This window comes from Carassius auratus, chromosome 29 (assembly GCF_003368295.1).
Source record: "Carassius auratus strain Wakin chromosome 29, ASM336829v1, whole genome shotgun sequence".
NCBI classification, from domain to species: domain Eukaryota; kingdom Metazoa; phylum Chordata; class Actinopteri; order Cypriniformes; family Cyprinidae; genus Carassius; species Carassius auratus.
In genome coordinates, this window is record NC_039271.1 from 15,981,410 (window position 1) to 16,008,863 (window position 27,454).

The following is a 27,454-nucleotide window of genomic DNA, read 5'->3' on the forward strand; positions in this document are numbered from 1 at the left end:
GATATATTTGTAGCCTAATTACATTAAACATATTCGTAGAGATGACGAAAATTATTTGTTTGTCATAGTTTTTATCTTAAATATATTTTAAATCTTATTCAATTATTTAGCAATAATCAATGATTTCCATGCTGTTAAATAATATTTAAATAATATTTTGGTTTATCAGAAAGAGCAAATTGAATACAAAATATTAATTAAATATTAGAATACAAAACAAAATAACGATAGTGACACTAATGTGAATTTATTGTACTTTCGTGTTTGTAAAGCACAATCCAAGTTACACTTTCGGTCAAGTTCACATCTGCATCCGCAATTTTGATATTTTTTTTCAGATAAAAGTTGCAAGAGCTAGTCTATGTCTGATTAATTAACATGAACAATTATGCTGAAATCGCTGCATATCAGCGATTCGTTTCATGCTCATATATGCACGGCAATGATATTGCTCTTAAATATTTTATTTTTCTATTATTAATGTTATTATTGTATTACTGATGTTATAATAATGCAGCCAAGCCTTTTTTTTCCGTCATATTTGTGGGCATAATTCAGTTCATATGGCTTCGAAAACGCGCATGTGGTTTATGGAAAATAAAACTTAACTTAAAAATACAGCTTAATTACAACTATTACACTTAATAGCGTAGATGAAAATATAGCACAAATGACAAATCTGCCATACATTTATCATGAGAACTTTATAGGAATCTGTCCTTGCCCATCTTTCTGCGCGCTGTCATGAAAACGCATCAGCGGGAGCTCGCGCTCTCTCTCTCTCTCTCTCTCTCTCTCTCTCTCTCTGTCTCTCCCTCTAACGCAAAACTTAGCATCCTATTGTGCTGATACAAGTTGTAATGTTACGTCTGATATGCATCTCAGTTATCTGATTTATCATAGGATGTGTCATAGAATTAGCTTCCGTTTATTGGTATACTCTTCACCTCAGGCAGATATTTCTTGCTCCTTTATTAATAACATTGCCAGATTTTCATGTCAGATTTTTATTTTTTCATTTTCATAACAATCTGAATTTTTCATTATTTACATTATGGCCATGGAGGATCTGCTGTGTGTGTGTGTGTGTGTGTGTGTGTTTACTCCAGGATGGCTCGTGTTGTGCTCTGGAGATAAGGAGATTATAATTGGCTCGCTGAGTGTGGTTTGCATTCGACACTGACTGCAGCTGTGCCACACAGACTTCAGAAAGCCAGAGAGTATGTCAGAATTAGACATCACTGTCGACAGATTAGACCTCATCCACAAAACCAGCTTAAAAAAGTGAAAGGGTTACTACCACAACAGATGAGACGTATACGAGCACATTAAAGAGAGTTTAGAAGATCTGTAATGACGCCTAGGACAGGAATACTATGATAATTCCTAAACCGCATGAAATCAAAACCAGAGTTTTGCGGCTTTCAGTCCAGTGTGAGCCTTGAGGCTAATCTATGTGCTAACATACTCTAAAAGTTGACAAAATAAACTTTTAACACACTCAAACGCTCTTTCTCTTCCAGGAAAAAGGGTGGAAGATATGACTCATTTTGTTTGTAATGGTGTATGCTAATTTGTAACTGATCATATGCTAATGCTATTAGAAAAAACAAAACAAAAACAAAAACCTGTCCAGTGTCAGTAGTATTAAGAAAGTAAGTTGCAACAGATGAAAATGGAAGATGAGATTGTTTGGGGTAGGAAAAAGTATGATCTATTTCTTACACCATTTGACATGCTGCCATTCTTCTAGACCTTTCTCTTTCATCACACTCTGTCCTCTGGCTCCATCAGCCTACACAAGGACTGTTAATGGAGCTGGACACCTTTAATACAAGACAGTCCAGCTGGAACAGGGAAAAGAGACTTCAGCTTTAAACTGGTAAGAAACTGAGATACTTTGACGTGTATGAGCAGGGTAAAAAATATTGTTTTGATTATTTTAATAATTCTGAAACAAAATATATAATTATTCGATTCAAAATTATAGGCTTTAAAAAAAACTTTTTAAAAAATGTTGCCAGGCAACTGACTGAAATTAAATAAGTTTAGCTGAGATTATAAAATTACTAAGACTAAATTAAATGCTAAAAAAAACTAAAACATTAAATTAAAGCTAAGTTAAAGCTATATAAAATAATATAAATAACAATATAAATAAACAAAAATATAAAAAATGACAAAAATACTCAACTATATTATTTTTTTCTTTTTTAAACAGCTTATTCAAAATATTTTAGCTAAATCCAAAATATTAATATTAGGATAAAAATAATATTAAAATAACACCAATTTAATTTCATAGCAAAATAAAACAAAACAAACAAACATTTAAACATCACAACAAACCAAATTAATGCTAATTCAAAATAAATTGAGGCAACACAAAATATGATGTTTATATATATATATATATATATATATATATATATATATATATATATATATATGCAATTTATTTAATTTTTTCAGCATAATTATTTTGATTAAACTATTTAATAGATTGACAGCCCTAACACATTCTTTACAACTTTTTTTTTTTTACAGGACAAGATTTCATGTGAATCACTCACAAATCTGAGTGCAGAAAACAGATGAAAGATAAAAAAAACTCAGAGAAGGGATTCATTCTCTGAAGTGTGTTTTGAGTGCATCTGCTCTAATGCATCTCTATCTGGATGTTCGCCATGTGGCATCAGCTGTACAACAGAAACACAAGACAAATGACCCCTTAGGAGTCCACAAACTTAAACACAAACATACACACTTGTCTCTGGTCTTATTCCATAGCGCTTTCCTCACTGACCTCATCTGCAGTTAAACGCTTCTTCATCTCAGGCCAAGAGCTCTCAGCAGAGTCCCATCCTCCAATCAAAGCACACAATGCATGTGCAACCTGGCCAATTATAACCCCGTTTCATAAGAGCTCCACAACAGCAGCCCCATTTCCTGCCTTCCTGTGTATTCATTCATGTCAAGGATGGAGGACAGGATTAAGGAATGAGGTGGAGGGGAGGACTAGACGTCACTAGTCTGACGCAGACTGCGGGGGGGTGGGAGACGGCAGTTACCATGGAAACCTAGTCAAAGCTCTCATCATGGCGCTTAAGTACAACAACTGAGACAGAAAGACAGGCCAAAAAGAGTGGAAGACTAGAAAGAGCTATATAAGAGAGAGACTGACATACAGAGAGTCAGATGGAGAGAATGAAAAGAATAACCAAAACACCCATTAAAGAAATTATAACCAAGAAATTAAACAATGAGAAGACTTATAAATGATGAGTAGATATATACAACACACACACACGTACACACACACACACACACACAGGAATAAATAAAATTTTAACTATTTAAAAATAAATAAATAAATAAAAAGTTAATTTAAGTTTCACAGTATGACTATTTTACTGTTTTTTTTTTATCAAATAAATATCGCCTTGGTAAACAAAATACTTCTTTCAAAAACAGCTCTGTTTCTTCTGTAAGGCACAAAAAGAGAAACTTCACAGAATGTCTGAGCTGATCTTTTCCATATAACGAAAGGGAAAGTGGACCAAGGGCTGTCAATGTCAAATAAATAAATAAATTGCATATATATATATATATATATATATATATGTGGTTCAAACAACACCTTTGTGTGAGCCAAATGTGTTTTCATTTGCCGAAAACCTTGACATACTTGCTTTTGTGTTCCAAAGAAAAGAGAAAACTCAAAAGTCAGATTTAATCAGTATTTCTGTCATGTTTTCCAGTACAAATATTTAAACATCCTTGAAACAAGATCAATTTACTTGAGAAGCAAAACTGCAAAAGAAGTTTTCTGAGAACATATTTTGAATACATTTTATTTGTCTCACCATCTGCAAACTGTTTATGTTTGTATTAAGCATAAACCACAGTAAGTATAGCTAGAATTGTTTAGATTTAGGCTACGCATCTAACAAGAATATTACTAATGATGTAGGCCTAATAAAAACAAAAAACAAGTCTTTAATGTATCTTGTTTTAAGAGTGTTTAGATATTTGTACTAGAAAAGAGACACAAAATACTTATTGTCACAGAAAACCCATGTGATTTTTCCAGTGAGGCAGTGTGTGCAACATTACCAACAGTTACACAGATGATGTCAGTCTAAAAGCAAAGACATTCAGGAGAGAACCAAGTTATTCATTTTGTTATGAAGAACTGATAAGACCAGGAATGTGTATTAAAGTTATTTGGGTCAATATTGATTATATGTTGACCTGAAATAACCAGATCCTCCACATCCACGACAAATATAATTAAATCCAATTCAAGCAATGGTTGTTATAATTTTCCCTTTAAAAGTGCAATGATTATTTTCTGAAAGAAAATGCTGGCAGTGTCTTGGAAGATATATAGTGTAGTTAAATCTTATATCAATTTTTGATAACTGGAATGATGAAACCACTTCTTCAGTCATCAAATATTCGATTCAAGAGTTCTGAAAATGAGATTTCAGGCTTTTGTGGTCCAGCATCTTGTTTAAAATCAAATCTTTGGATTTCAAGGTTTGCTCTGTAAAAAGGGAGTTATAGAGAACTCTCTCAATTTTTCAGGCACACAGGTTTTCTCTGAAAATGTGTCAGACTGTTTGCGGTGGCAGGTGCTTTGGAAAAACCTGATCCACATTTCAGTGTTCAGAAATGAAAATGAGACCTGCTTCAGTCTTGTTACGAGACTTTCAAATGTTCTCTCAAGTATTCTGGATTTGCAGACTACACAGTGAGATCCTGTTGCTGACAAAAACCACCCTTAAAAAAAAAAAGTCAACAATATTTCACAAAATGAAAAGTCTGTCATCATTTCCTCATGCATGTTGTTCCAAACCCATGTGTTTTTTTTTTTGTGTGTTTTTTTTTTGTCTTTTATTGGAGCTTTACGGACCCTGGTCACTATATGCATTCATTGCATGGAAAAGAGCAGCGTGAACATTATTCAAAACACTTGCTTTTGCGATCTACAAAAGAATTCAGGGTTTGAACTGACTGACATGAGGGTGAGTAAATGACAGAATTTCCAGGAAATGAGGAGTGGATAAAGAGAAAAAGAAATAGAAGAATGACAACATGCACAGTGATTTTTAGAAAGGCCAGTATGTCTGGGTCTACACATTAGAGGACACTGCATCCCCCATTTTTAACAGTGTCTCACGTATCATATCCGGAGAGGTTCAATGTCAGCAATAACAACTTCTAATGTCACCCTGTCTCTCCCCTGTGTGTGTGTGTGTGGCAGGAGTAACCTGTCATGGCACCCTAAGCTGTAATAGATCTGCTCCATAATTCATGAAACAGTTCTGTGATTATGAGCATTACTGTCATTACTCATCAAGCAGCCAATCACGTGCATGATAATGTGATGGCAACGACACATCCTCACCTTTCTCTGGAGTGAGTTTTATTTTCTCTCATACACAAACTCAATTCTGCAGTTTTAATATTCAGTGAAATATAAACTCCAAAATCTAGTAAGATTCCTGGCTGTCTACTGTCTACATAGGCAGCTGCCTTCAAAGGCAAGATCCAAACCAAACTTGATAACCTCATCTCATGAGAAAATGTACGGTGGTTATAGAAAAGAATCACCCCCCTTTAAAATAATCACATTTTGTTGCTTTGCATTTGCTTTGCAGTCACATTTTGTTCGGTGCTATATCTTTCACTTGAATGTTAGAAGTTACATTGAGTAAATACAACTGGATTAATAAAAAAACTGTTTCTGTCATTTATTCAGGCTGCATAGCAACAAAATGTGATTATTTGAAGGGGGGGGGGGTCTTTTCTATACTCACAAGTGATTGATTTGGAACACTCTACATAGGCAACAACTCCTCATGACACACATAATAGTGAGAATCATAATAGATGCATGTCTCACAGTACATTCCAAAATAGCTAGCATGTTGATAAGTTGCTAATTAGTAAAACATATTTGGCCATTTTAAGATAATCAGCTTAGCCAGAAAGAAATAGCACTAATCAGGTAAATCAAACGCCGCACCTCACAGTTAACTCAAACGTAGTGTTACCATTTTGCTAAGATCAAAAATTAGAAACTAATAAGTACTGTAGTAACACAACATATAACTGGGCAATATTTGGACATTTTGAGATTAATGGTACAGTATGTGCCACATAAAATAGAGCTCCTCATGTTTAAACAACTGATTCCAACAGTGTGCAATGTTAGCATGGTGCTAATCTAAAATAATTGATCAAATAATCTGCCTAAATATAGGCATTTGTGATTATTAGCACTATTACACATTAAAGTTTGATTCCATTAAGACCTGAACTTTAATCCAATAGAGTGTGACATTAAAATGTTGCTAAGCTAGCAAAACAAAAATCGAATAGAAACACAATGAATGATTGCTTGATATTTGGGCATTTTGAGATTATCAGTTTGATCAACACAAAATAGCGCTTCCTCACATTCATCAAAGAATTGATTCTATTAGCACTGTGCTAAGAAAATAACCCGACCACCGATTTTAATAAAGTGTTCCGTTAGCATATGCTATGCTAACCACATGAAAATCATTAACACCTAACCTAACCTTAAAAATCAATCTCTCTTTCCATTTATATATATATATATATATATATATATATATATATATATATATATATATATATATATATATATAAATCCATTTCCATTTATATATATCAAATAATTATATTGTGAATTTAAATGACATTATCGAAAAACAAGATATCTAACAATACACATAAAAATTCATAATACATCATTACTGAGTAAAAATCAATTAACCCACAGGTGCTTCTCAATAAATTAGAATGTCGAAGGAAAAGTTCATTTATTTCAGCAATTCAACTCAAATTGTGAAACATATGTATTACATAAATTCAATGAACACAGACTGAAATAGTTTAAGTCTTTGGTTCTTTTAATTGTGATGATTTTGGTTCACATATAACAAAAACCCACCAATCTCAACAAATTAGAATACATCATAAAACCAATAATAAAAAAAAAAGGTTAGTGATTTGTTGGCCTCTGGAAAGTATGTTCATTTACTGTACATGTACTCCATACTTGTTCGCAGCCCCTTTTACTTTAATTACTGCCTCAATTCGGCATGGCATGGAGGTGATCAGTTTGTGGCACTGCTGAGGTGGTATGGAAGCCCAGGTTTCTTTGACAGTGGCCTTCAGCTCATCTGCATTGTTTGGTCTCCTGTTTCTCATCTTCCTCTTGACAATAGCCGATAGATTTCCTATGGGGTTCAGGTCTGGTGAGTTTGCTGCCTAGTCAAGCACACCAACACCATGGTCATTTAACCAACTTTTGGTGTTTTTGGCAGTGTGGGCAGGTGCCAGATACTGCTGGAAAATGAAATCAGCCTCTTCAAAAAGCTGGTCAGCAGAAGGAAGCGTGGAGTGCTCTAAGATTTTTTGGTAATCTGGTGCAGTGACTTTGGTTTTCAAAAAACACAAAGGACCAACACGAGCAGTTGACATTAAAGCCCAAATCATCACAGACTGTGAAAATTTAACACTGGACTTCAAGCATCTTGGGATTTGAGCTTTTCAACTCTTCCTCCAGTCTAGGACCTTGGTTTCCAAATGAAATAGAACATTTGCTATCATCTAAAAAAAATGCCTTTGGACCAATGGCAACAGTCTATTTCTTCTACTCCTTAGCCCAGGTAAGATGCCTCTGATGACAACTGTACACAAATTCCTTGACACGTCTGTATGCCTTGACCCCAGCCTCAGTCAATTCCTTGTGAAGTTCTCTCAAATTCTTGAATCCAGTTTGCTTGACAATCCTCATAAGGCTGTGATTCTCTTGGTTGGTTGTGCATCTTTTTCTTCCACACTTTTTCATTCAACTCAACTTTCTGTTAACATGCTTGGATACAGCACTCTGTGAACAGCCAGCTTATTGGCAATGAACTTTTGTGACTTACACACCTTGTGAAGGGTATTAATGATTGTCAGAGACCATTTTGAAGGCTCAGGAAACCTTTCCAGGTGTTTAGAGTTGATTGGCATGTCATCATATTCTAATTTGTTGATATCGTGAATTGGTTGGTTTTTGTTAAATGTGAGCCTAAATCATCACAATTAAAAGAACCAAAGACTTAAACTACTTCAGTCGGTGTGCATTGCATTTATTTAATACATCAGTTTCACAATCTGAGTTGAATTAGTGAAATAAATGAACTTTTCCACAACATTCTAATTTATTTAGAAGCACCTGTATATTGGAGGAATAAAAATTCACCAATTTTCACAATGCATTCTGGGATAGCCCAAAAAACGTTTCTTAGAAGGTAACATGATGCTGGTCACCTTTTGGAACTATTTTCTTGTCAGGAACACATCCAATGCCCTTAAAATGTTTTCTAAGTAGGCAGCTCACTAGCTTTGGAAAGGTCCAGTTGCATTACATATGAATAACTAACTAACTCAAACTATCCAAACTTCCTCTCTACCTCAGTTTCACTTCTTATTTCAAGCTATCAGTTTCCTTGTGTCTTTTTCCTCTTGCAAGTGTTCAATGTATCAGACATCTGCTATGTTTTATCTATGGTCCTCACACCTCATTCTCATTTTTTTTTATCGTAGTCTCTGTCAGTCCATCCCTCTCTCTCTCATCTGTATTCTCCAGACCTTTTTCTTTCTCTTGGGTACGGATCTCACGTGCCACTCTCTGGTCTAATGGAATCACAGTTCAGTCTCTCAGCTGGACAGTAATCACTCTCTCTCTCTTTCACTCCCTCGCTTGCTCTCACACATAACACAAGGGCTTCACTTGAGTAAAAGCTTCATGGAAATCCTTTCAAGCGTTGGTGGAGTCCAAAGACAAAGTATACTGTGTATAAAACTTCACTTCTTTATAAAAAATAAAGACTAGGGCAGTGGTTTTCAACCTGTGGCCGCGGTGGTATTGCAGGTGGGCCGCCAATTATTTTCTGTTCATTTCCAGTCCATTCTAGGGCTGTGCGATTAAAAGAAAACGTCCTAAAATCACGATTTGAGCATGCGCATATGCCTAACTCCAGGTTCACACACTGTCTGTGATGCGCCTTTTTTCTGAGCCAATGTTGACGGATCAGAGCGTTCTCACGGCGGTAAAAGGCTAGAAATAAAAACGTGCGAAAATAATTCATGTCTAACACATGAGCATAGAGTGAATTTGTTAGTGAACAGGATTCAGTTTAAGTGAGAGGAGACACGTTTTAAGTGTGCACACTCTCTCCTTGCAAAGCAGCGTGTATCTGAGCAAGCACGACCGGTTTTGTGACAGAGCAAAGGAAATCTGCTGCGAACAGAGAGATTCGCACTCATGCATTATTTTAATGTGCTTTCGCGTTATATTTATGCGCTCTCACTGCTGACCGCATACACTGCAAACACCTGAGGCACCACTACAATTAATGAGCTCTATGAACAATGCATGGCAAAAAAGAAAAAAAAGTCCCTGTATACAGGATTTTTTTTTATAATTTTTTTTTGCCACAAGTCTATACATTTTTTTACATCTTCACTATAGTGATAATTTTGACTTATGTCTGTTCTAGAGATGTTACAACTTTTTTATAAAGCTCTGATTGGTTTTCTTTTGGAAATATGTTTCAAATTAATCCTGAATGCATTTATGACTGTAAAAGCACAATTGCAAAATTGATCAAAAAATCGCGATAGTTTTTTTTTTTTTTTTTTGTCCATATCGCACAGCCCTAGTTTATTCAATAAATATAGTTTAAAATCTAGCTTCTGAGTACTAAGTTATTAACCCAACAATAGCGGGGTCAGTTAATTTTTTTGAAGTGGGCCGCGCAAACATATGTGTTTGGTTGTGTGGACCGCGAGTTGAAAAAGGTTGGGAACCACTGGACTAGCGTGTACTAAGTGTTTTTCTTTTTAAAGGGTTAGTTCACCCAAAAATTAAAATTAGGCTGCATTTTTCTCATCTCAGAGAAATCCTAGGTGTATATGACTTTCTTCTTTCAGATGAATCCAGTCGGAGTTATATTAAAAATTGTCTTTGGTCTTTCAAGCACTATGGTTCCAGTCAATGGATGTTGAAGTGCATCAGTCCACAAGACATGAAACAAAAAGTGCCCTTCCATAAAAAAAGGGTCTCACACAGCTCCAGGGGGTGAACAATGGCCTCATGTAGCAAATTGATGCATTTTTTGTAAGAAAAATATCCATATTCAAAATGTAATCATCACTTTAATCTAGTTTGAGCCAACAGATGTACACAGAAGCAGTTCTGGGAGCATGACATATGTGGTCAGTGTTGCATATGCCGCTGAGTCTTGTGAAAACCAACGTTTGTTTACAGGATCAAAAGAAGCAAAGTTTCCTTACTTTAGCAAAGGAAAACCAGTTTACTCTAGGCTTATATCTAAATACTCCGACATTCTTCTTTACCAATCTTTTGTTTTGTTTTGGCTCGTGTGAGACACTTTTTTTAATGGAAGGGCGCTTTTTATTTTATGTCTTTTGGTTTGGACCAGTAAGAAAGACATTACGGAAAAGATCAGAGAGGATCAAATTAAAGGTGATTTTAACCAGGGGTCCAGGAAAATCTAAAAAACAATTTTCCCAATTAAAGTGACAAAAATGTCCCCAATAAGTGAATGCTAAAAATAAATAAAAAAATAAAAAAAATAAACCCTGTACTTTCTATTTGTGCTATCTGATATATTTCTATATATTATTTTTGATAATATTCCAATTAAAGCCTAATTATTTACAATACTGCATAAAATACTGTATATTTTTTAATAGTCATTTAAATAATAAACTTAAATAGCATATTTTTTAGATAATACATTAAAATAAATAATTTCAGAGAATGTGTTAATTAGTTAATTGCATCAAAGTACTAGACATACTAGACAAAATGTTATATCACAATTTGATAAATTGTATTTCTCGATAACGATATAAATCTTGATATAGTTATTTTTGTTTTAATAAGTTATTTTTTATGATATTAAGATTTAATGCATTAGAATTTTCATAATCCTTGTCACCAACGTCAAAATCTAACTAATACAAGAAAATAACAATATAAAAAAACAAAAAAAACTCAAGCTCACTGGAGATACTGTACATAAACAGACAGTGATGAAATAAGAACAAGAAACAAATTACAAGCAATAGGGCAAAAACTACAATAAATAAGAAATACATTTTGTAAATGAATTAGTCTTCTATGTATATATACACATAATCATAATCATTAGCATTAGCATTATTTATTTATTTTCTTCTTATTCTAGTTACAAAAACAGTGAGAGATTTTCATAAATGGCAGAGAGGATGAATATTGGACAGCTTACCATTTAAGAGTGAAGTTCGGATCCAATATACTGTTACATTTGCGCTTTCTTTCACAACTGTTTACATTCCCTTAAGACCTAAATGACTGTGTTTATGAGGATACTTGCATTTGGATGTATATAAGTGTTCAAAGCCAATAAAGCGGCAAAAATGGTCACGAGCTCTATTAGCAGCTGATGCGCGGTTTACGCACTCCTCTCATACAGAAACAGAGACAGTGCGCGCATATAGCTCTTTTTTTTTGTTGCAACGGCCTAAAATCAGTTCTTTTAAACTGCAGTGCTAAAAAACGCAAGTTTTCATGAGCGTGCGCATGCTGTTATTCACGCGTCTGCCTGCATCCCCTTGTAATGCATGTAAGACTGCCATCATTCAAATAATTAAAACGTATTGCCGTAAAGAATGTATTTTGTGGCACTACGAAATAAACGATAGAGCACAATATGAATCGATAGACTTTTAATTTCGTCCATCCGATTTATATTGTCATATCGTAATAATAAAAAAAGCCCTAATAATAATACACAAAATGTTTTCAATAGGAAGACAAAAATATGAACACACAAAAAGGCAATAATACCTAGAAATCAACTCCAAGGGGCAAAAATGGTCCTTTAAATAGAACACGTCTACAACCGAATGTGAATTTTCACATGCAAAATCCAATCATTTCAATTGGAATCCACATGGTCAGGAATTTTGCGTAAAGTTGAATTATTCCCCACACAGATTTCACAACTGCTTGCAGTGTTGACCAACAGAAAGCTGTTTGATTATTTGCACTGAAAAATTTGCAGAAATCCACACCTTAGCACTGCTAGAAAGCAAACAGCCTCGCAACCAACCCAATACCAATGCATTGACACCCACTCTAGCATCATTGCAGAGCTTGAAACTATTTCATATACGGAAAATCAAGTGTGTCTACCCTGTTGCAGTGTTCAGACAATATCAGCCAAGACTTAACCAATAAGAAGTCAGTGGCCAGGCCGAGAGGACCAAGCCAGTAGCAGCAGTGTTGAAGGTTAAGGAAATCAGGATGAAGAGTTACTCACAGGGTACTGTACGAAGATAGAGGTTGTCCCGAATTATTTGTTGCAGCTCGTGGTCCAAAGAGCCCTTCTGGAAACGCAGGTTGAGATACTGCCTGAGATCTTTATCCACAACACCTCCTATAACACACACACGCACACAGACAGATAACCACCACAATACAATCGCATCTGATAACAGGTTTCTTGGCATTTACTTCACAATCACAGTAAACTCTGTGAAGAAATCCCTTTGTGTGCAGTTTTTCAGTAGAAATGAAGGACTCCGTTATGTGAATGTGCGTGTAGCCATTCTATTTTCTGAGGAACCATGATTTAGTCACTCGAAACAAAAACCTGACCTCAAAGCGATTGCCTGTAGAGCTGCGAGAATATGTCTGTGATAGTTTCCACTTTGTTCTGTGGTCAAAAGAGCTTTTTCAAGCTCCTAAAAGATTCCTTCCTTCCTGTATAGGTTGTTTCTCATCTTTATAAGCACACAGTGCCACTCATACACACACACTGTCCAAATGCACATCATATTTTCCATGGTACAGAACATAGAAATGACTTCTGAACATATAAGGGTGCAGGGATCCCCATGGGGCGTCCCAGTGATAAATACACAGGCACACACGTCGGCATCATTATTACATCCCGTGATGAAATGGGGAGGGGGTTCTTTTCAAAAAATGTGCTTCATCAGCAGACAGATGGATAAAGAGGGAGAATGAGAGAGGGGGTGAAGCGAAAAACAGAAAGAGAGAGGCACACGGGAGTACATAGGAAAAAAGCAAGTAAATATAGAGATGAGGAAAATAAAGGATAGTGTCTCCACCCACACACATCGACAGCATATAAATATAAATATATATATATATATATATATATATATATATATATATATATATATATATATATATATATATTCATGTGATATGTGCATCAACAAATAAGATTTGAGGTCTATGATGCAGAGTACAATTCAGAAAAATAATGACTTTCTCCGAGAATTTTGGCCTGTTTCGCACACAAAGTGACCATATGATTTCTGAAGACTAGGTATACAGTGCACAAGTCTTACGGAATTCTTTAATAATGTTTAAATGCCATTTTGTCCTTTTGTAGCTTGATATCTCCAGTCCCCATCCACTTTCATTGACAATCCCAATCCTCATTCACTTTAAAGATGACCATGGCTATCAAACAAGATTTGCAGGTAATAGTGGCTTAAATTACACAACACTACCATAAGCCTTTTATAAGACATGTAAGTCATACAGACTACTTGTATAGAGTTTTAAAATATAATTTTGGGAGCTCAAAATCTCCAGTCGCCACCCACTTTCATTGTATTGAAAAGGGCAGCATGAACATATTTCGAAATTTCTCCTCCTGAACATCAAATGCTCATTTTGGGGAGAACTATTCCCTAACCCATCATTTAAACACACACGGTCTGGCTGAAATGCAAGACATAATCGGCGCAGTCATATGTCATGGACAGTGCCTAAATTATGTCACACTTAAGAAACTATGCTCATGTGGGTTTCAGAAACAGGTTTTCCATGCTTCAAATGTGCACCCAACAAACACACAAATCACCCATTGATGCATGTACACACCGGTGGATTTTAAAACTCTATGTAGAACAAGCCAAATGCATCTAGAATAACCTACTTCAGACATGCCGGTTAACCAGACATAGAAATCATGCTATTTACACACACACACACACACACACACACACAATCAGTTAAAGAAAACCTCATAAAAATCCAACACAGACATCATTAGCACACAGTTCTCTCTGAATGACACAGGACATGAAATTAATGACACAGGACATGAAATTAACGCCAAATGACACACAAATTGATGAGTCCCACACACTCAGCTTCTTGGAGAGAAATAAATCAAGACTGCAGACCCCGAAGCCTCATTCAAATCCCTAGCGCGCACACAATTCGTAAGTCAACTCACAGAGCGCAATGGAACGGGACTTCTCTTGCACGGCTCAGCCAGATGTTGCAGGCGATGATTTGAGCACGTCTGTGATTGCATGAGTGTGCGTGTGTGTGCGTGTGTGTGCAGTCCAGGTCTCCACAGGTCTACGGTCACAGTGTGCAGGTTTTCCAGCAGTGTTACATGGGTTCAGTGCTACAGGCTGTCTCTCTGCATGCTGCCGTATAAGAGAGTCGCTCTGCAGTGACCGAGAGAGAGAGAGACAGACAGAGAGAGAAAGAGAGGTTGAGCACCGGGACGCTGCAGAAGGAACGTGCTTAACAGTGGGAACCTATCACAAAGCTCTCTCTCCTTGCATAGGAGATGGAGGATGGGAAGAGATTCATTGCCCTCTATGGGTGGACGGGAGACTGAAGCAGAGACTACCAAATCTCAAATTTTATATCAATTTTTCATAGCATACGTGATAATGTTTTGAAGCCTAAATACACTCTTATAATTTATAATGGTTTCATATTTCCCCCCGTGTTATTTTTTAATGTATTTACAATTAATAGTATAACGTTTTAATGTCACCCATTGAGCATTCACAAAAATATTAATGTAAAACCTATAGAAAAAGGCAATCCAAAACCTTTCATACACAAGATTTATCAAATGAAGATAGTATCGGGGTGCAACACAGCAAGAACAATAATATTACAAATTACAACTTAAAATAACTGTTTTCTATTTTAACATACTTTAAAAAATTATTTATTCCTATGATGCCAAAGCCGAATTTTCAGCAGCCATTACTCCATTACTACAGTTTTTAGTGTTATATGATTCTTTAGAAATAATTCTAATGCTGACTGGGTTTTTAAGTTATATTTATTACTATCAATGTTGAAAACAAAACAGTAAATATTTATATGTGTAATATTTTTGTGAAAACCAGTGATAATTGTTTTTTCTTCTTCTCAATATTATTTGAATATAAAGTTCAAAACAACAGCCTTCATTTGAAACACAAGTAATCATTATAAAAGTAATATTATTAATGTCTTTATTTACTTTACTAAGCAGTTTAATACCACCGTGATAAATGAAAGTATTTTGTAATAAAATGCGTTGTAGGAAATTTAAGTCATGGTGATTCTTTAAAACTTTAGAAACTTTTTTGGCCTGATATTTCCTCTACTGTAGACAAGAACTTCACAGTCAGCAGCTCAACTTAGTTCGCCAAGCTTCAATACATTTCACATTCATGACAAACCCACACAAAATGAGTAAGTGAAGTGTTGAGGGTGCCATCGCCCTTGAGTGAGTACAGAGCACATGATGAAGAACAGGTGCCATCAGAACCCCCAGAGAGAGGGAACAGACTGCATTGAATTCTCATAACATCCCACAGCGGCTGCCTACCAGGCCCTCAGTGCCAGAAGGAACATCTTTTAACATTTTTGAGGAAAGAGCAGTTGTATATACAATAAAAAGACAGACATTTGTGTTGCCTGCCTCATGGCAAGTAAAAGATTAAAGGTGAAATATAGATAACACTTTAGTATAGGGTCCAATTCACACCAATAACTAGTTGCTTATTCGCATGTCTATTATTAACAAATTGGCTGTTTATTAGTGCTTATAAAGTACATATAACGCATGACATCCCTTATCCTACCCAATACCCTAAACTTAACCACTACCTTATAAACTATTAATAAGCAGCAAATAAGGAGTTAATTGAGGCAAAAGTTATAGTTAATGGTTAGTAAATAGTGAGAATTGGACCCTAAAATAAAGTGTGACCAATATAAGGTAGAACAGTTATTTAAGTAATTATATTTAATAATGTTTAACAAGGTTATAGGTCCCTCTGTAATGGTTCTTTTGGTTTTGTCCCGACTTCACAGACTAATTATATCAACACCTGTGAATCTTTTTGTACCTGACACACTCAGAGGAATGCTGAAGACTGAATGCATCAATCTGCAGTGTTTTAGGCATTTTAAATGTTTCTATTGTAATGGCCATAGTGGGGTTTTTTTGGACCAAAAGAAGTGCCTAAGATTCCTTTCTATAGTAAAAAAAAAAAAATATCCCTTCATTCGATCACACTTGCTACACCTTTGTGTTAACACTGAACATGCTGTTTTTGATACTGTACCTTTAAGATTTCTATATTTAAGTGACATTGGTTTTACTTGGTTGACCTTAATATAACAACATCAACACCAACTACAACTTATTAAATACAGAACTGCGTTGACATGTAAACAAAAACTATGTAAATGTGTTTATGGCTCTGAATGACCTCACATTATATACAGTATATATATATATGTACACACACACAGTACAGACCAAAAGTTTGGACACACCTTCTGACTATGAAAATTGTAGATTCACACTGAAGGCATCAAAACTATGAATCAACACATGTGGAATTATATACATAACAAAAAATGTCATATTCTAGGTTCTTCAAAGATTTGCTGTGATTACTGCTTTGCACACTCTTGGCATTCTCTTGATGAGCTTCAAGAGGTAGTCACCTGAAATGGTCTTCCAACAGTCTTGAAGGAGTTCCCGAGAGATGCTTAGCACTTGTTGGGCCTTTTGCCTTCTGTCAGCGGTCCAGCTCACCCCTAAACCATCTGGATTGGGTTCAGGTCCGGTGACTGTGGAGGCCAGGTCATCTGGCGCAGCACCCCATCACTCTCCTTCTTGGTCAAATAGCCCTTGATGCCTTCAGTGTGAATCTACAATTTTCATAGTCATGAAAATAAAGAAAACTCTTTGAATGAGAAGGTGTGTCCAAACTTTTGGTCTGTACTATATATATATATATATATATATATATATATATATATATATTTTCCCCATAATACCAACCATTTAATTAACTAATATAAACCAGCTAATGCAGACCTAGTTATACATGTGGTTGGTGTTGGTGGGCAGCTAGAAAAACCTACATGATGTGTGAGCACTCTCACATACACAAATACTAAAACAAACAATTAAGTAACATCTGGAAAGTTAACTTTTCACCCTCATGCTGCATTAAATCATAAAATCATTATTTACTACATACAGCAGCACTGCACCTTTCAGCCCAGCAGGCAGATGTAGCACTTTATTATAGTTTAATGTCTCAGTAATGACTCTGCGTGTGCGCGCAAGTTTATACGTGCCCCCGTATTTGGAGTGGGCATCAGGAAGACAGCTGTTTAGATAATAAGCCTCTAATTAGGAGAGAGGGACTGAGCTGAAACCAGTGAGCAGACATGCTCATTTAGAAACCTGCTAAAGAATGCAGCGTCTTACAATATTGGGTAACACTTTCTTTAACAGTGTCCTTGTTACATGTTACATGTTTACTATAATAATAACAGTACATTATACATACAGGATCTCAATAAATTAGAATGTCGTGGAAAAGTTCATTTATTTCAGTAATTCAACTGAAATTGTGAAACTTGTGTATTAAATTAATTAAATGCATACAGACTGAAGAGGTTTAAGTCTTTGGTTCTTTTAATTATGATGATTTTGGCTCACATTAAACAAAAAAAACACCAATTTACTATCTCAAAAAATTTGAATACTTCATTAGACCAATAAAAAAAAAAAAAAAAAATTGTTGGCCTTCTGGGAAGTATGTTCATTTACTGTACATGTACTCAATAATTGGTAGGAGCTCTTTTGCTTTAATTACTGCCTCAATTCAACATGATCAGTGATCAAACTGAGGTGATCAGTTTGTGGCAGTGCTGAGGTGGTATGGAAGCCCAGGTTTCTTTGACAGTGGCCTTCAGCTCATCTGCATTTTTTTTGGTCTCTTGTTTCTCATTTCCCTCCTGACAATACCCCATAGAGAATGTGGTTCAGGTCTGGTGAGTTTGCTGCCTAGTCAAGCACACCAACACCATGGTCATTTAACCAACTTTTGGTGTTTGGGCAGTGTGGGTAGGTGCCAAATCCTGCTGGAAAATCATCTTCAAAAAGCTGGTCAGCAGAAGGAAACATGAAGTGCGCCAAAATTTCTTGGTAAACAGGTGTAGTGAATAGTGTTTTCAAAAAACACAGTGGACCAACACCAGCAGATGACATTGCACCTCAAATCATCCCAGATTGAGAAACTTAACACTGGACTTCAAGCAACTTGGGCTATGAGCTTCTCCACCCTTCCTCCAGACTCTAGGACCTTGTTTTCCAAATGAAATACAAAACTTGCTCTTATCTGAAAAGAGGACTTTGGACCACTGGGCAACAGTCCAGTACTTTTTCTCCTAAACCCAGGTAAGACGTCTCTGACATTGCCTGTAGGTCAGGAGTGGCTTAACAAGAGGAATAAGACAACTGTACTGGAAGAAAAAGATGCACAACCAACCGAGAGAACCACAGCCTTATGAGGATTGTCTAGCAAAATCGATTCAAGAATTTGAGAGAACTTCACAAGGAATGGACTGAGGCTGAAGTCAAGGCATACAGATGTGTCAAGGAATTTGTATTTCCTTGTGAAGTTCTCACAAATTCTAGGCTGCGGTTCTCTCGGTTGGTTGTGCATCTTTTTCTTCCACACGTTTCCTTCCACTCAAATTTCTGTTAACATGCTTGGATACAGTACTCTGTGAACAGCCAGCTTCTTTGGCAATTAATGTTTGTGGCTTACCCTCCTCGTGAAGGGTGTCAATGGCTACGTTTACATGCATCCAAATAATCCATTTATAATCGAATTGACGACTCAATCGGATTGGAAAACGTTCATATAAACACCTTTATCGATCCGATTGAGCTCTGAGGACTGAAGGGGGTGGTTTATTCCTCTTCTAATACGATTGAATGTGCATGTAAACACTCGATCGGATTGAACCACGAAACTGAAAGAACTTTATTTGTGATATGAGCAGCGCATCACAGCGGTTTATATGTATATTTATCCATAAACTGGTACATATAAATTCTGCTGTTAAATACAAATAAAGAAACCATGTAGGAGAGTGGTTATTATGATATTATCTAAATTTCACGTTCAATTTTCACGTTCACTTTTACTATTTGTGCAGTGTGCGCATGTAAAAAAAAACTTTATATTAAATTGATTTTAAGCTTGTGACATATAAATTCGAGCATCAACCCGATCATTTTCTTTAGCGTTCATGTAAACATTACAATCAGATTCATCAATCGTAATAAATTCAGTCCAATTGAACCAAAAAGTGTGCATGTAAACGTAGCCAATGATTGTCTTCTGGACAAGTTTCAGACCAGCAGTCTTCCCCATGACTGTGTAACCTAGTGAACCAAAACTGAGAGACCATTTTGAAGGCTCAGGAAACCTTTGCAGGTGTTTTGAGTTGATTAGCTGATTGGCATGTCACCATATTCTAATTTGTTGAGATTGGTGGGTTTTTGTTAAATGTGAGCCAAAATCATCACAGTTTAAAGAACCAAAGACTTAGGCTATTTCAGTCTGTGTGCATTGAATTTATTTAATACACAAGTTTCACAATTTGAGTTGAATTACTGAAATAAATGAACTTTTCCATGACATTCTAATTTATTGAGATGCACCTGTAATTATATGCAAGAACCCTAATAATTGGCTTTACAGTATTGTACTCTCCTGTGATAAAGTGTCTCGTCTGAGACGTGTCAATCATACAGTGTAGTCCAAGAGTCTGGAGGAATGTAGATATATATCTGAGCTGCATCTAACACATACACATGAGCACACACACTCATCTCTCACACTGGGAGTGGCGTTAGAGCAGCTAATAGAAAATGTCCATCATCCTCAGCGCCGCATAAGGAGCTGCAGCCTCTATCATTTACACAACACACACACAGTCCTCTCTGTTTCTCAGCTCATTTGACAGATACCACACAATGACAAGTTTATAAAAGATGAGTGATGTCTTTGTGGAGAAATAAAGATATTGTGTACAGTGTAATAACCCTGAAGATACAATATTTAGTTGTTTAAGTATAGGCAGTAAATATTTTACTATTATTTCATAATTTAACCGGGCATTAGATATCGCACTAAACAGCATTTTAAAAAGTGTTTCTATTCAATACTAAATTCAAGGTTGCCAAAGATTAAATAAATTCTCTCATTTGTTCTTAAAGTACACTATTTTCACATCACTTTTGTCTTTTTAATGCACACTCTTAATTCAGCTCAGTTCAGTGTAGTGCAGTTCAGTTCAGGTTAATTCCGCACAACATGTAAATTCAACTCATTCAGTTCATTTCAGTTCAACTGTGCTCACTTCAGATTGGTACAGCCCAGTTTAGTTCAGATCAGTTAAGTACAGCTTGGTTTAGTTTGGTTCAATTCATGTCAGAAACAGCCCAGTTTAGTTCAGTTCAGTTAAGTACAGCTCATTTTCGTTTAGTTCAATTCATGTCAGAAACAGCTCAGTTTAGTTCAGTAAGTTTCAGTTCACTACAGCACAACATCCCCGCTTAACTCAATTCAGTCCAACTCAGTTTAGTTTAGTTCAATTCATGTCAGAAATAGCTCAGTTTAGTTCAGTAAGTTTCAGTTCACTATAGCACAACATCCCCGCTTAACTCAATTAATTCCAACTCAGTTTAGTTTAGTTCAATTCATGTCAGAAATAGCTCAGTTTAGTTCAGTAAGTTTCAGTTCACTACAGCACAACATTCCCGCTTAACTCAATTCAATACTTCAATTCAATATTTCAATTCAGTCCACCACAGTTCAGTACATTTCAGTTAACTACAGTACAACATATCAGTTCAACTCAGTTTAGGTTAGTTCAATTCAATTCAATTCAGCACAGTTCAGTTTAGTACAGCACATCTCAGCTCAACTCAATTCAGTAAAGCTCAGTTTAGTTTAGTGCAGTGCAGTGCAGTTCAGTTGAGCACAGTTCAGTTCCGTTCAGTTCAGTACATTTCGGTTAACTACAGCACAACATATCAGTTCAACTCAGTTTAGGTTAATTCAATTAAATTCAGCACAGCTCAGTTGAGTACAGCACATGTCAGCTTAACATAGGGCTGGGTGATAAATCGATTTTATCGATTAACTCAAATTTGAAGTTAAGGGCGATTTGTTTTTAATCAAAAGTTTTCTCTTTAACTTCCACCACCGGCTCTCCCCTTAATAAGCCTGGTTCACACCGGACACGGAAGCGGCGCGGAACGGAGGCAGCTTCGTTTCGGCACCCATGTTAACCCATGGTGTCGTTTAACCCATGGTCCGCACCGTGAAGCGCCAGTTTCGGCGTCTGGTCTATTTTTTGCGTGAGCCGCGGGCAATCCGCATTAATTCCGGGGGGATGGGTGTCAGAGCAGAAGCGCTTGTCAACCGCCGCGGAGAATACGCGTCTGGTGTGAACAGGCAGGCGCCGGACCGCGCGTGATTTTCCTTTCCGCGCCGCTTCGCCGTCCGGTGTGAACCAGGCTTAATTAAGGCTTCAGTAGTTCAGAGTGTGCTCGCCCTCCCCCCGCATTCATTACAGCCGCACACAGACAACATGGCAGTTAACAGAGCAGATCTCGTTCCAAAGACAGGCACCGTTTCATCCGTTGTTTGGAATTGGTTTGCTTTTTTAGTTTCAGACACAGAACAAATAACGCCACATTGCAAAGTGTGTTTAAAAGCCGTTTTTACCAAAGGTAACAGCACAACAAATTTTTTCCAGCCTTAAACAGAGGCATGCAGCCGAGTGGGAAGCAGTGTTGCCAACTTCTTTCAATGGAAAGTAGCTAAACCCTGCCTGAAAAGTCTCTAAATGTCGCTAGATGATGTCATATGCTAATTAGCATATTCATAACTGTCACAAACACAGCCTCTGTGGCTCCCTCCGATCACCACCAGAGGGAACCGTCACCCGAGTATTAACCTCCTTCAAACTCCATTTCCCATACACCCCGTACCTGGGGCTGATTACCTGCACAGGTGTCGCTCATCTTCATCCCCTATTTAAGGAACTCGCCCTGTTCTCTCAAACGCGAAGTCTTGTTTTGCCCATGCAGACATTACCGAGCGTTTTCCCACTGTTGGATCTTCCGTGTATGACCTGGACTGATTATTGGACTCTGATTCTCTGCCGCCTGCCTTATCGACCTCTGCCTTGTTCTCTCGCTTCTGCCTGCCAGCCGCCAGCCCTGATTCTACGCTCTGTCAAGGTTTACAATTCTGATTTGTCTACGTGGTATCTAACGCCCCTGAATGACCTGTTTCTGTTTACTCTGTTGATTATTGAAATAAAGCTGCTTATGGATCATAACGTCCCTGACTCAGCGTTACAGAAGACTTCGCCAGATATTGATCCAGCGGCTTTTTTCCAGATCACGGCAGAAGTATCCGCTCAAGCCGCGGCGCTGACAGCACATCAGCAGCAGCTGAATCGACTCACCTCTCTCACCGAAGAGATGATCCGAACCCTCCAATCACTCCGCCTGCAAACCCCGGAGGGAAATATTCCAGCAGCACCTCAACCTCAGCAAATGGCCGCCGCCGTGGCCACACCTCCCGCTTCAGTAAGCCCGCGCTTGGCGTTCCCAGAAAAATTTGATGGATCACCTGCCAGATGCAAGGGGTTCCTATTACAATGTTCGATGTTCGTTAACCAGCAGCCCTCGTTATATCCCACAGAGGACAGCCGAATTTCGTTTGTGTGCTCTTTGCTCACAGGGAGAGCACTAGAGTGGGCCACAGCCATCTGGAATGGTGATCGATCAGTTTTCACCACCTTTTCAGCATTTCTACTCCGATTCAGAGAGGTTCTCGAACATCCCGCGGGAGGAAAGGAGGTTGGCGAACAGCTTATCGCACTCCGTCAAGGAGGAAGATCGGCTGCAGATTATGCCCTCTCATTCCGCACCCTAGCTGCACAAACTGGCTGGCCAGACGACCCTTTACGCCTGCACTTCAGGAGGGGACTGGATGCTGAGCTGCAGACCGAACTAGCCTGCCGAGACGAGGGCAAAACCCTCGAACAACTCATCGATCTGTCCATCAAGGTAGACAATCTGATTCGGGCACGTCGGCCCCGATACCGAACTTCATCATTCACCCCAGTCAACAGCTCAAGCCCGGATCCAGAACCCATGCAAATCGGAGTTACCCGATTAAGCGAGGAGGAAAAGTCACGCAGGCGACAGCACAACCTGTGTTTATACTGTGGCTTGGCTGGACATCTACGGGCTTCATGCCCCACTCGACCGCTGCGACATTCAGCTGCGGTGAGTTATCCCTCTAGAACTTCTATGTTAGAGATACCAGTCATGTTATATGTTAAGGGAGTTAGCATCAAGGTGAGGGCATTGATTGATTCCGGAGCTGCGGGAAATTTTATTGATACCACTTTCATGGAGACTCATAACATCCCTTGTATTCCATGTACCTCTCACTTGGCAGTGGCAGCCCTAGATGGACGACCGCTGGGCTCCGGTCGCATCCAAACCATCACTGAGGAGTTAGAACTCACCGTCGGGGCCCTCCATTCTGAAAAGATCCACCTCTACAGCTTCCAATCTCCTCATAACCCCATCATCTTGGGACTGCCCTGGCTGGAAAAACACAATCCAATCATCACCTGGTCCACGAAGCAGATATCACAATGGTCAGATTACTGCAAAGAACATTGTCTCCATTCCTGCACCCGACCCACGATCACTCATACTTCCCCATCGGCCTCTCCACTGCCTCAAGAGTATGACGATCTCCAGGAGGCTTTCAGTAAAACCAAGGCTGCGCAGCTACCTCCTAATCGACCAGGCGATTGCGCCATTGAACTGATGCCAGGCGCTCAACCACCCAAGGGCCGAGTATTTCCGTTATCTCAACCCGAAGCCATAGCCATGAAGGAGTATATCGAGGAGGAATTAGCCAAGGGATTCATTCGACCTTCCACTTCACCAGCTTCTGCAGGATTCTTCTTCGTGAAAAAGAAGGACGGAGGCCTCCGCCCTTGTATAGATTACCGTGGCCTCAACGACGTTACAGTGAAGTACCGATATCCCTTGCCACTCGTCCCAGCGGCTCTAGAGCAACTACGTTGAGCAAAGTACTTCACGAAGTTGGACCTCCGAAGCGCCTACAACCTGATCCGAATTCGAGAAGGGGATGAGTGGAAGACGGCCTTTTCAACCACCACTGGGCACTACGAATACCGGGTCATGCCGTTCGGCCTTTCCAACAGTCCTTCCGTGTTCCAAGCCTTTGTGAACGACATATTCAGGGATATGTTGAATCGTTGGGTCATAGTCTACATAGACGATATCCTCATCTACTCCGAAACGTATACAGAACATGTGAAGCAAGTCAAAGCCGTCCTCCAACGCCTAATCCAGCACCAACTGTATGCTAAACTGGAGAAATGTGAATTCCACAAGCAGACTATCTCCTTCCTGGGTTATGTAATCAGCGCTGGAGGAGTAGCCATGGAGGAGGGGAAGGTTCGCGCTGTAGTCAACTGGCCCCTACCCCAGACTCTCAAAGAACTACAACGCTTCCTGGGTTTCGCTAACTTCTATAGAAGGTTCATCCGCGACTTCAGCTCCATCGCAGCACCAATGACTTCTATGGTTAAGAAGGGCTCTCAGCGTCTCCACTGGTCCTCCGCCGCCCTCAACGCCTTCCAGGCCCTCAAGGATAGATTCACCACAGCGCCCATCTTACATCATCCTGATCCAGAGCAGGAATTCATTGTGGAAGAAGACGCTTCAAGTTCAGGTCTCGGGGCTGTACTCTCACAACGTCAGGGAGATCCACCGAAATTATACCCATGTGCCTTTTACTCTCGGAAACTAAACGCAGCCGAGAGGAATTATGATGTTGGAGATCGCGAGCTCCTTGCTATGAAAGCAGCATTCGAGGAATGGAGGCACTGGCTAGAGGGGGCTAAACACACCTTCACAGTCCTTACGGATCACCGCAACCTTGAATACCTCCGGTCAGCCAAACGCTTGAATCACAGACAAGCCTGTGGTCGCTCTTCTTCACAAGATTTAATTTTCAAGTCACTTATCGTCCGGGTTCCCAGAATACCAAAGCAGATGCACTCTCTCGTCTCTACGAAACCAACAACCAAACTCCAGACCACGAACCCATCATTCCTCCCACGATCATTCTTGGACCCATCCAATGGGACATTATGACTGAGATCATTGAGGCCCAACGCATCGAACCTCCACCTCCTGAGACTCCCCAGAATCGCACATTCATCCCTCAAACACTGAGACAACGAGTACTACATCAGGTCCACTCTACCCCAAGCTCAGGACACCCCGGTATAACCGCCACCGTCCAGCTCCTATCTAACCGCTTCTGGTGGCCCTCAATGCAAGCAGACACCATCAATTACATAAGAAACTGTATCACTTGCAACACTAACAAATCATCCCATCAATTACCCGCTGGTCTTCTTCACCCGTTACCCGTTCCTCAACGTCCTTGGTCCCACATAGCCATCGACTTTGTTACTGATCTGCCTCTCTCGCAGGGCAAAACCACAATTCTATCTGTGATCGACCGCTTCTCCAAAGCCTGCCGCTTCATCCCATTACCCAAACTCCCGACTGCCTTCGAAACAGCAGAGGCACTTTGTGAGAATGTGTTCCGGTTCTATGGCCTCCCGGAGGACATTGTCTCCGATAGGGGTCCCCAGTTTACCTCCAGAGTATGGTCGGCATTCTGCCAACAGTTGGGCATCAATGTTAGTCTCACATCAGGTTACCACCCACAATCCAACGGACAGGTCGAACGTCTGAACCAAGAACTCTCCCGTTTCCTTCGATCCTACTGCAACCAGAATCAAAATGATTGGAGCCGCTTCCTTCTCTGGGCCGAGTACGCACAAAATTCCCTTCAAAAACCTTCCACTGGCATGACTCCCTTCCAGTGCATCCTAGGATTTCAACCTCCTCTCTTCCCATGGTCTGGCGAACCATCCGAATTACCTGCAGTTGATGCTTGGCTGAGACGCTGTGAGGAGACCTGGAACAGCGCTCATGTTCACCTTCTCCGAGCAGTTCGTCGGACCAGAAATCAGGCCAATCGACACCGCAGAGCTCATCCGGATTACCAGCCCGGACAATGGGTTTGGCTGTCCACACGGGATCTTCGCCTCAGACTACCATCCAAGAAACTTAGTCCCAGGTACGTGGGCCCTTTCAAAATCCTCCGTCAAATCACCCCAGTATCATTTAGACTATCTCTCCCATCTCATTACCGTATCTCACCCACTTTTCATGTTTCCTTGCTCAAGCCCGCTGGTGGACCGAGAGGAGCGGAGAACCTAGAGGAGGCTGGTGACCAGAGAGCGCCTCCCCTCATCATCGATGGCCAGGAGGCCTATCAGGTACACGAAATCCTGAATTCACGTCGCCGGGGCCGAGTCCTACAGTATCTGGTCGATTGGGAGGGGTACGGTCCGGAGGAAAGGTCCTGGGTCAATGCTGATGACATACTGGATCCCACTCTCATCACGGACTTCCATCGAGATCACCCAGACAGACCCGCTCCTAGACCCCGAGGAAGACCCCGGCGACGATCACCTCATCGCGTCAGGAGCCGCTCGCAGGGGGAGGGCTCTGTCACAAACACAGCCTCTGTGGCTCCCTCCGATCACCACCAGAGGGAACCGTCACCCGAGTATTAACCTCCTTCAAACTCCATTTCCCATACACCCCGTACCTGGGGCTGATTACCTGCACAGGTGTCGCTCATCTTCATCCCCTATTTAAGGAACTCGCCCTGTTCTCTCAAACGCGAAGTCTTGTTTTGCCCATGCAGACATTACCGAGCGTTTTCCCACTGTTGGATCTTCCGTGTATGACCTGGACTGATTATTGGACTCTGATTCTCTGCCGCCTGCCTTATCGACCTCTGCCTTGTTCTCTCGCCTCTGCCTGCCAGCCGCCAGCCCTGATTCTACGCTCTGTCAAGGTTTACAATTCTGATTTGTCTACGTGGTATCTAACGCCCCTGAATGACCTGTTTCTGTTTACTCTGTTGATTATTGAAATAAAGCTGCTTATGGATCATAACGTCCCTGACTCAGCGTTACAATAACATAAGTGCGTCATATTATCTTGCCCTTTCTGTGCTCATGTACTGC

At 39.2% G+C, this 27,454-nt stretch overlaps 1 protein-coding gene across 9 annotated transcripts in view; it reads right to left on the reverse strand.

The window, feature by feature from the left end:
* LOC113048222 (membrane-associated guanylate kinase, WW and PDZ domain-containing protein 2-like) overlaps positions 1 to 27,454 on the reverse strand; it is a 202,626-nt gene that overhangs the window by 139,324 nt on the left and 35,848 nt on the right. For all 9 annotated transcript variants that reach the window (XM_026209865.1, XM_026209866.1, XM_026209864.1 and 6 more), the window contains exon 2: positions 12,423 to 12,539. In XM_026209865.1, the coding sequence (XP_026065650.1) occupies positions 12,423 to 12,539 (117 nt within the window). The remainder of the gene's footprint in view (positions 1 to 12,422; positions 12,540 to 27,454) is intronic.